Below are 11,365 nucleotides of genomic sequence, written 5' to 3' on the forward strand. Positions count from 1 at the left end.
CTGTTATTATATTGAGATTGTTAGTTAATATTGACCAAGTTTTCATCTTATATTATGTAATAATTTCTCTACAATTCTTCAATTGTTTGCTTTTACATCTTATAATGTGTAGTTATCAGCAACACTTTCTTTTCTATGATCTTCTTTAAGTAATTCAATTCTCTAGTGAGTCTTATGCTTGTATTAATCTATTCCCATTTTGATCTTCAGGCATTACCAGTCTAAGACCCTAACTTTACCATGGATACACCAGTTTCACTAATAGAACAGAAAATGTTTCACTCCATTGATCGAGAACTATATTCTCGCATTCTTATGGATCTCAACTTGCGAGTTACACAAGCTAGGCAAGTACTTGTTTTATGGCTCTGGTTGGAAGAAATTGGGTTCCCCAATGTTATTGCCAAGATATTAGAAATGTCAAATTCAGCACTTCGTTTTGTGGTAGATGAAGCAGTCATTTGCTTGGACAGTGTTCTGTTAGATTACAATCTTCCATCACCTGAATGTGACCTCCCAATGACGATAAGCATTTTGGGAAAGGATATTTCTCTTAAATTCTTTATTGATCACAAGAAAAGCCTAACTGAGGGGATGATAAGGATTATGCAGCATATTTCCAGTACAGTATTTGAGGATTTGGAGCAGCTAGCATCTGTGGTTACTGCATTCAAAGCAACCTATCTTGATAGCTCGAATGAAGGTACTAGTCGTGGTACAGTGGTTGATAGTAGAGAAAAACAAATTATCCAAGCCCCGGGCACCTTCCCTCGATTACAATTGAGACCCCATGGCGAGGGTAGTAGTCGTGGTACAGTGGTTGACGGTAAAGAGACACAGAAGATGATGTATGCCCTAGAATCCTTCGCTCGACCGCAGTTTATACCCCAGGGTGAGGGTAGTAGTCGTGGTACAGTGGTTCATGGTGCAGAGACACCGGTGATACAAGCCCCAGCGTCCTTCGCTAGACTACAGTTTATACCCCATGGTGAAGGTAGTAGTCGTGGTATGGTGGTTCATGGTAGAGAGACACCAATGATGCAAGCCCCGGCGTCCTTCGCTAGACCGCAGTTTATACCCCATGGTGAGGGTAGTAGTCGTGGTACAATGTTTGATGGTAGAGAGACTCAAATGAAGCAAGCCCTAGAGCCCTTCCATCATTTGCAGTTGATTCCAACGATTTGGCCGCCTGGTGAGGGTACGAATCATAGTATGGTGGTTGATGATAGGGAGGCACCTATGAGGCAAACCCCGCCGTACTTCCCTCCTCTACATATGGTACCCATGATCAGGCACAATGTTGAAAGTAGCAGTGGTATGTACCAGATGAATCAAGGTCAGATGTCTTTCTATAGATCTCAATTGAATGTTAATGCAAGGCCATGGGAGGAGTATGTACCAGAATGTGATAGAACCATGTTTATTACCTTTTCAAGAGGACATCCACTTACAGAGGAAGAAATAAGAGAGTTTCTTACTGGAATATTTGGAGACTGCATAGAGTCTATTACCATGCAAAAGGTAACTCAGCCCCATGAAGATCCAGTATATGCACATGTGATCTTTAAGCTGGCCAGCACAGTTACATTGATTCTTAATGGAAGTAGAAAAGCTAAATTCTCCTACAAAGGAAAACACATATGGGCAAGGCGCTGGGAGAAGAGGGATCCTTATTTCATCTAAGTCACCGACCATGATACATATGTAGGTTTGTTTGAGACTCTTATCCTCGTTTTTATTTCTTTTGGTACAATTACTCTTGTCCTTTGAAAAAATCATTTTACAGTATTGTGTTTATTTTATATATGTAAGGGATTATATAATGTGTGGGCTATGTTAGTTTATTCAATTATTTCATGTGATTTGCACTATATGAGATGAAATGGTTATTAAGGAGACATGGATGGCATCAGGTTGGCTCTGGGGAAAACTAGATCCAACGGTGAATCATTCATGAAATTCACTGTTTTTACTGGGAAATGGATTCCCTGAGGTGGATCTTAAAACCCAATTATAAGGGTTGAACCAAAACCCTAAGGCAAGGGGCGGGGAAAGAAGGGCCACGGAAAGAAGGGCCACCTGGTTTTACCTCCCCAATCGCCATTTTGAATTGAAGAAAATAGATAACAGCTTAGGTGTGGGAGATATGCTTGCATAGCTTTATGTACTGCCTATATCGTTTTTATTGTTTGCTTTCAATTTTTATTAGATGTCACCAATTATAATGTTTGCAGAAGTATTACAGGTACGTTAATTTGTATTTTGTAAAGGGCAGGGTGGTCATTTTGCCCTCCCATGTGTTTGGATGCAGGAACCACACTCCACCACAGTACTCTGGTCTGACTAGGTCAACATCTACTTCATTGATCCTATCATCAAATAGGTTGTTCGATCCTCAGTTGGGGTCATTTGTTTTGTCTAAAAGATTCCATTGGTCATGGCCTAATTTTATTAGATAGTTTTCCAATGGATGGGCCATTTGTGGCCTACTAGACCCATTAAGGTGGACAGATCAGGTTCACGTATGAGATTGTTCTTGTATTCTACTGGTCTTGGTCTTGGTCTTGACATTTGGAATTCATTTAGTGCAGAGAAACTCAGTGGATTCCAAATACCAAGATCAAGATCAAACCTGAACAGTCTTATATGAACCTGATCTGGTCCCCCATCAGATGACCCTTTTCGGCATTGTTGCACAAAAGCCATTACTTAGCCTCCATCCTCTTCTCATTGCTTTCCTTTTTCACTTCCCTCTCGCCTAACGCCTTACCCCTATCTTTGCATCTTACCTTCGCCCAGCACCTATAAATCCTACCCTCCCAGTTTCCCCATTACCCATAGCTCTTGACTCTCTGAGAGCTTGTCTTCCAATGTCTCGGACTTGGCCCATCAGAGTTTCGAGGCCAGACCTTACTGTGGAAGGCTTTCATCTAAGAACCATTCCTCTGGACTCCAATCCTCAATTGGACACCCATCGCCTTCTGCCTGGAGCGTGGGGGTAGCCTCCAGTGCAGCTTTATGGAACACAACAGCGGTTGGTCTTTTATGGGCAAAAGGCCCCCGTTCCTTGCTGATATGAGCTTCCTGGAAAAGCTTTGGATCAATGTCATCGGATTCTCCATCTCTATATTGGACAATGGTGGTTTGCTGCTTAAATTCATGTCTGAATCTTATAAGCTTGCAACCATTGAGAAGGGACCTTGGTCTGTAACAAGGAAACCCCTCATCATCAAACCCTAATCTACAGATTTCACCCTTTTCCCACTGGGGTATCAATCTTTATCATTATGGATCTGATGCAGAGAAATTTCTAAAGATGTCATAGAAGTCCACCCGATCAAAGCCCAAAAATATTCATTTTTTTCATTTCCATTTTTCTCTTCTATTTTTTTTGGCACAGTTAATGCTTTCTAGAAAAATCATTGAACAGGTTGTCTGTCGGTAAACATGGGTCTCAATTCAGTATCTCAGTTTACACCAATGGAAATAAAATTTGGTGTTCCATCCTAATATGAAGTAGACCTTTCTTTAGCAGCATATTTTGCGAGTTTGTCCACTAGCTTCGCTATTGCCCTCACGATAGCAGTGAGATATAAACCATGAAGTACTCTTTAGGAATTGTTTTAAATTACACCATTTTTGTTGAAATATCCAAGGGATCTTTTGATTCCTGGCACAAGTCACCACTGAACATAAACTTAATTCAAAACATTACTCATTACATTGTTCAAGTCTGTACTACATACAATACCATTCTTCTACATAAAAATTGTCCATACACTAATAATATAAGTCACGAGTTCTTTCACAAGAAATAAATCATTATTATTTTTTATCTTCTGCTACGCCCTTACCCTTGTCCAGAGTTAGTTCTAGACTGTACAAATTTTGGAAATAATGAACTGAGCTCAACAGCTCAGTGAATGAGAGAATAGTTACACTACAAAAATAAAAGTATCAAAAAAAAAAAATAATAATAAATAATAAAAAATAATAATAATAATAATAATAATACAATTTCAATAGCATACGTTAACAACACATGTATATTTCATTAAATTATATAATTAAAACCTGATATTTTCATGGTCAATTTGTGATTGTCCATAGCGCGATAAAAAGGGTGAGGTATGCCATGATCAATGACTGCCAAAAGTGCTTCATCACATGGCTAGTGCAAAAAACGTTCCAAAATCATGATGCCCCTGGTCACTTAAGGCACCAAGGCCCTCTAGCCGGCATCGCTGAGCATCCCCGCTGGCTAGGCGGCGTACAACTCAATGCCTATCAGGCAAGGTCACTCTTCGCACCAGAGCATACAGTGGCAAACCATACATTCCTGCTAGTTAGGTGGGGAATTTACTTTATACCTCAGTCAATACTTAACTCTTTACTGGCAAGGGGTGACAATTACAAGGAAAATCATTTATTTATTTTCCTTTTTCACTTTCATTTTCTTTTCTTTCCGTTCATTTATTTTCTTTGCAATTCCTTTTCAACCATGATTCAAATACATGATCATAATATAATTTCTCAACTCATGTCATGCATGTTCATATTGGCATTCATAGCATTATCTTGCAATTCATCAAGGCTATAAAGCAATCTTCATATCATCATGATAATCATAGTACTTTATACAATTAATCATGTTAATAAATTAAAAAATCAACTTTAGCTTGTATTAAAATAATCATAACAACAAATTTGTGGATTTGCTTAGCAGAGATGCTGATGGTAGACACAACTACAAATTTGTTTAAGGTGATTTGCCTCCCCCTGCTAATGGCAATTCCGAAGGTGGGGGGTTTGGGAATTGGGTATATGGTTCATGTATTGATGTCACTTGTGTTTTTTTTTTTTTTTTTTTTTTTAAATATTACCTTTAGCAAAAAAAAAAAAAATCATAACTACAATAATACATGAAATATAAAACTTCTTATTGTTTTCCCACTTTTTTTTTTCGCTAAAGATTCATTGTATTAAGAAGAAAGAAAGAATGTACAGCCAAGTAGAAAAGAAAAAGAAAATAGTACCACCATCATACAAGAAATAGACTAAGGAAACATTGGACCAGCCCCACCTTTGGCATTGCCATCAGCAGGAGAAGGCCCCCTTAAATCTTATTCTAATGCAAAACCTATAAGTTCATAAAGCGATATCTTGGACGCTGGGTAGCATCCAAATCCAATTCCATTGAAACCAACCGAGGCCAAGCTTCCACTGGATATGACACTTCAAATTTCGCTGATGATTTTGCCAAAAAATCGGCAATCACATTTGCCTCCCGGTAACAATGCGTCACCTTCCAATTTATTGAATTCATGAAAGATAAAAGACTCCTCCATCGTTGTAGAGCAAACCATGGGACTAAACCTTTAGAAAGAAGGATCACCAGTGCCGTAGAGTCGCATTCAATCCAAAGATGCTGAAAACCATGTATCTTTGCCTGTTCAAGACCAGCAATTACTGCCAAGAATTCTGCTTCAAAATTTGTTCTGATACCAACATATTCTCTGTAGTTCAAGAGGCTGTCCTCCTTCTCATTTCTAAAAATCCCACCTGCTCCGGCCTTCCCTAGATTGCCCAAGGAGCATCCATCAGTGTTTAGCTTGATCCATCCTGGAAATGGAAGACACCAGCGAACTTCAATAATCTCTCTACGAGTTCTTGTTACCTGAGGAATTCCTATTCTTTTAGCACATAACAGGTCCGGGATGGAAAGGGGTTTCCCAAGATGTACACTAGAAATCATACAAATTTCTCCTTTCACTCGAGCAAAAATATGCTTATAATGAAGAGCTGCACCATCATGATACCTAGCGTTTCTCTCCATCCAGGCAGCATATGGGATAAGAATAAAACCACAAAGCCATACAGTTGAAAAGGTTAAGGTCTTCCCTTTCCGTTTCCACCATGCTAAAATGTCCCCCATCCTATCAAGGGGCTGCCACTTGATACCGAATAAATCACAGAAAGAATTCCACAGGGATTGGGTGTACTCACAATGAATAAATAGATGATGGATAGATTCTTCTGCGTGACCACACAAAATGCACCTAGAAGGCATCATCACACCCCTTCTACGCACCTCCTCATCCGTGGGTAACCGATTATGAGCAAGCCTCCAACCAAACATAGCTTGACGAGGCTGAATCTTGGATTTCCATAAAATAGAAAACCAAGGGAATTTCTAATTTTTCCCCCTTATCTTCTCCCACGCTGATCGCAAAGAAAAAGCCCCAGAATTTGATGGCTTCCAATGACATATATCCTCCATATGCGATAAAGAAATTCTTTTAGCCTTCTCAAAGGTATCGGCAAGAAATTTCGAAGAAACATTTGGGAAACTCCACTCACCATTTCGATTAAAATTTGCCAGACGCATATTCCTCCCTATGAACATTTCCTGCTCCAAATTAGAAGACTCCGCCAGGGAAGAGTTTTCTAACCATTTATCTGTCCAGAACATGATTTTTTTCCCATTTCCCACTGTCCATCTTTCCATGTCCGACACGAATTTCCACACCCTCTTCAACCCCAGCAAAATGGAGGAGGATTTGTATCCCTTCCTAAGAGAGTCGTCTTTCTGAACAAATCTTGCCCTAAAAAATTTGCTCATAATATTGTCTTCATGTTTAATCTACCAGGCGAGCTTGCATAAACAAGCTTTATTCACCTCTCTCAGTTTTCTGATACCCAATTTGCCCTCATCCTTGGGCTTACAAGTGTTCTCCCATTTTATCACAATTTTTTTTCCACCTCCATTTGACACGACCAGATAAAATTTCTCATCCACTGCTCTACAGTTTTAATAATGGACTGGGGCCACCAATAAACTGCAAAATTATGGATAGGGATACTAGAAATTACTGATCGAGCCAACTCCACCCGACCAGCCATCGAGAGGAGCTTCCCTTTCCAGGCAGCCAATCTGCATTTAATCTTATCCATCAAAGGTAAAAGGTGATTTTTCTTCACTCGTCCCTTGAAGATTTCCACACCAAATACCTTGTAGGGAATTTTGAGGCCTGAATTCCCAATAAATTACTGATGAATTGTTTCCTGTGGGGGACGACCTTCCCAAAGAAGGCTTTGCTCTTGTCGAGATTAAACTGTTGGCCAGAGAACTCCTGATACTTTGATAAAAATAAATGCAGATTTTTAACATACTTAGCCGACGCATTCATGAAGATGAAAATATCGTCCGCGAATAATAGGTGAGTTGGAGTGCAGGCACCTCTTGGACCCGGTAGCGACTTGATTAATCCTTCCAAGGCCAATTTATTTAATCCTCTACAGAGCACTTCCTCAGCTAAAATAAACAAAATGAGAGATAACGGATCACCTTGACGAAGACCACGGCCCACACCAAAAAACCCCTCTGGACCTCCATTTATTAAAACCGAAATCCTTGAAGATGAAAGAATTTCTTGGATCCAAGAAATCCATTTCCGAGGGAAACCAAACTTCCCAAGAACAACAAATAGAAATTCCCAGGATAGAGAATCGTAGGCTTTCTGTACATCGACCTTGAGCCCCATCCCGCCTCCCCTAACCGTGGAATGCATCAGATTTGCCAATTCTGAAGCAAGGCTAATGTTTTCTGATGTTATCTTCCCCTTTTGGAACGCCCCTTGTTCCTCCGAAATCAGCTTTGGCAGTAGAATTGCAACTCTACTTGCCACAATTTTTGATAATACCTTGCAAAAATAATTTCCCATGCAAATTGGCCTATACTTGTCGAGAGAAGTAGCCCCCACCACCTTAGGGATAAGAGTGAGAAAAAAATTATTCACACCCTTTGGAAGGATTCCCCATCTGAAGAAATGCAATACAACCCTGCAAAAATCACCCTCAACAATACACCATACCCGCCTAAAAAATTTCCCTGAGAAGCCGTCAGGTCCTGGGGAGCTATCTGGGTCTAATTCCCAAACAGCTTTTTTTATTTCCTCTGAAGATGGTTCAGCCTCCAAATAAAGAGCATCATCGTCCGAAATTATGCATGGAATGCAATCCAGCAGCTCAGGGTGAGGAGAAGTGAGAGATAAGCCGTGGAATTCCTCGTAATAATTGACAATATATGAAGACAATTGTTGCTGGTCATTCATCCACTCCCCATCAGCATTCTGCAAAGTGCGGTTTTGATTTCGAGCCCGTCGCATTTTCACTGATAGGTGAAAGAACTTTGAATTTTTGTCCCCATCTTTCATCCACCTCTGCTTAGCTTTTTGAGCCCATAGATTATCCTGCAATTGAGTGGCTTTCAACAGTGCTATTTTGGCATCAGCCTCGCGACCAAAAAGGTCATCTGACATCCTTGCAGCCTCAATTTCTTGATGTACAGAATTTAGGTGATCAGAAGCTTTTTTTACTTCGTTATCAATATTGGGAAAAAATTTTCTCACCCAAGGCTTGATATACAACTTAGCTCGCTTAAGATTCTGAGAAAGAATAAAAATAGGATTTCCAGATATTTCCTGGTTCCACACATCTTAAATTACATTATCAAAATGATCATGCTCCATCCAAAAATTATTAAATCTAAAAGGGATGTTACTTGGTCAGGCGATCAATTCTGACAGAACTAGAATGGGAGCATGATCAGAGGATGACCTTAGAAGGACCCTTTGGAGAGTACTTTTAAACATATCCAACCATTTACTGTTGCAGAAACTTCGGTCGAGGACCTCAGCTACATTACCTCGCCGGTGATTGTTAGTCCAGGTAAACTTCTTACCTTGCGAGGGTACTTGTATCAAAAGACAAGTATCCACCATAGATTGGAAATCTATAGCTGACTTTGCATTAAATCTCCCTGGATCCCTTTTCTTGTTGGAAAGAAGGGTAGCATTGAAATCACCTATTACCGACCAGGGCAGATTTGGATTCACCACCAAACCTAGCTCCGACCAAAGCTCTCTCCGTTTGACCTTAAAAAAATTAGCGTGTACAAAGGTCAGGCCTACACAGTTCCCTAACCAATCCACTGTAATTGATAATTGCTGGTCAGACACTGAGATGATCGAGGGGCGAGGAATTCCTTGTTTCCATATAACCCATATATTAGGGACCTTGTCCATGCAGAAGTTGTGAATGAAATCAGACTCGAACCCCAATTTTTTAAAGAACAAAAAAGGGAATTTGCTTTCACTAATCATTGGCTCCGCTACGCAAACAACATCAGGAGAATGTTCTCGAATAAAATATGATTATGCTCTTAAACCAGCAGCCTTCTTCGCGCCTCTGATATTCCAAAAGAGGGCTTTTATTGGAAAATAATGAATTAATTGGTGTTGCCAGACTTACTAGTCTGGCCTGCTTTCTTCTTTTTTTTGTTGCCTTCTTTTGAAGAAATGGCCATTCCCTTTTCTCGGGCATAGAGGGCATTGTCTATCTTCTCCATCTCCTGATAATGAGAAGCCATTCTACCATCCCTTTTGGAGGAGCTGAGGAAGCTACCATGCTGCAAAACCCCATTCTCTGGCGAGGAACGAGTAGAAGAAGCGTTTCTACCTCACCTCAAGAAGACAATGCTCCACGACCTTTGGAAGCTCTGCCCTTTCTTGTTGGCCTAGGAGGAAGTTCCCTAACAGTAGGGGCGTCCTCCTCCCTCTCATTTTCCACTGAGTTCTCTGTGGAATCAGATGAACTCTCATCACCTGACGGGTTTGCACTATCCACATCCTCAGAATTCGACCCGGATCCAGCCACATAGTTATTCAAATTTGAATTAGAGGGGCGGACAGAGATATCTCCATGATTCAGTGAGTTGGAGTTTCCTAAAACTTCAGGATTGGTTGCCAAAGAGTCCAAGACAATCAGAATATCTCCCTCCTTCTCAGCATTCTGATTGGCTGACTGTCCAACACAAATAGAAGGAGATTTTTGTAGTTCCTCAATTGACGTTCTTTCAGTGTTTGCATTCAAATCGTGGCCCTCCTTCCCAGCTGCTTGATTGGCAGGTGAAGCTACTATTATGGATAGAGGATCATGAGGGGCGGTTTCCACAATTGGCGTTCTACCCGAGTGAGACGCAACTCTAACCGAGTCCACTCTGTCTTCAACGTAGACTGCACCAGGTACAGAGGTCGACCTGTCCATAATAGCCTATTTTTCATCTTCAAGCCTCTTGGATCTACATTCTCCCACCTTATGTCCCAACCTCTTGCAGAAGCCACATCGACTAATGTCATCTTCATACTGGACTTGTTGTCTGAATCCAAAAACTCTCGTTGTACCGGGTTCGAGACGTTCAACTTGAACCTCCTCTATGAGAGATGCAGTTTCAGTAGTATCCATTTCAACCAGTACTCTAGCATAGTGACCCATTAATCCCTGCTTGGTATGGTGATCTAGGGCAACAGGTCTCCCCACAGCTTTTGCAATGGATAAGAGAACATTCTCATGCCAATATTCTAAGGGGAGGTCGGGAAATCGTATCCAGATTAGCTTGGACCAGGTCTGTTTAACATGGATGTTGAAGTCCGATTTCCAGTGTTGGAAACGAATGAGTTGCGAGCCTATTTTCATAGGGCTTCTTCTCCGTACTGCCGCCTTATCCCCTTCACATTGAAATTGGAAGATAACAAAACCCTTTCCAAGGGGATGTATAGTAACCCTCTGGTTTAGGTTCCATTTGTCTGCGGCCTCCTTTCTTAGAGCATCCAACGAAATAGCTTTGAAATTGACCCTTCGAATAAGGGAATATCGAAAAGACTGCCTCTTAGATTCGTAATCCTGTTGAGGGATTATGATTCTTCTAATCTCCCCTGCTTGAATCGGTTCTGGAAGAGAGTCGATCGTAGGCCATGATGCATTCCCTACCGCCTTAGCATAAGAGCTGTTGGATCTCAGTGCATCTGAGTTTACTCCACCCATAGCCATGGCTGCCTGGGACGCAGGACCTCTATCCAGATCCTCATGAGCCCCACCATCATCATTAGATTCTTTGCCATTCCTCCTATTCTCTGCCATTATAATTCAAACCTCTGCAATCTACAAACTTTAGATCTATCCTACACAAGAATCAAACACATACCCAAGGAAATATGGAGAATGCAACAACTAAGACATCTTTCTATTTTCTATTGTTTTCCCACTGACAAACAATGTCCTCGTGAATTCGGGATCACTTATGTAGCAAATCTCAATGCTTAAAATCTATTTCAAATTATTTTTACCATTTTTTCTAGAATGGTCTCTTGTTGCGTCTATAACACGAGCAATCCACTTGGATAAATCCACCTAGATAAGTTTTCTAGGTTTTAGGTCTGTCTCTATATTATCATTTTATTATAATCCTTAGGATCCTTTTGTCTTCATCTTATGTGTGTATATAGGTGTATATTGTTGCTCCATA

General features: G+C 40.6%; 2 protein-coding genes across 2 annotated transcripts; one reads left to right on the top strand and one right to left on the bottom strand.

The window, feature by feature from the left end:
• Positions 1-214: 214 nt before the first annotated feature.
• Positions 215-1,844, top strand: LOC122082867. Its single transcript, XM_042650672.1, has one exon. The coding sequence runs from the start codon at positions 241-243 to the stop codon at positions 1,681-1,683; it is 1,443 nt and encodes a 480-aa protein (XP_042506606.1). The 5' UTR covers positions 215-240; the 3' UTR covers positions 1,684-1,844.
• An 8,269-nt stretch (positions 1,845-10,113) lies between these two features.
• LOC122082097 lies at positions 10,114-10,980 on the bottom strand. Its single transcript, XM_042649587.1, has one exon. It carries the CDS (start codon positions 10,978-10,980, stop codon positions 10,114-10,116), a length of 867 nt encoding a protein of 288 aa, XP_042505521.1.
• Positions 10,981-11,365: the final 385 nt, after the last annotated feature.

This window comes from Macadamia integrifolia, chromosome 6 (assembly GCF_013358625.1).
Source record: "Macadamia integrifolia cultivar HAES 741 chromosome 6, SCU_Mint_v3, whole genome shotgun sequence".
In the NCBI taxonomy this organism is placed as follows: Eukaryota; Viridiplantae; Streptophyta; class Magnoliopsida; order Proteales; family Proteaceae; genus Macadamia; species Macadamia integrifolia.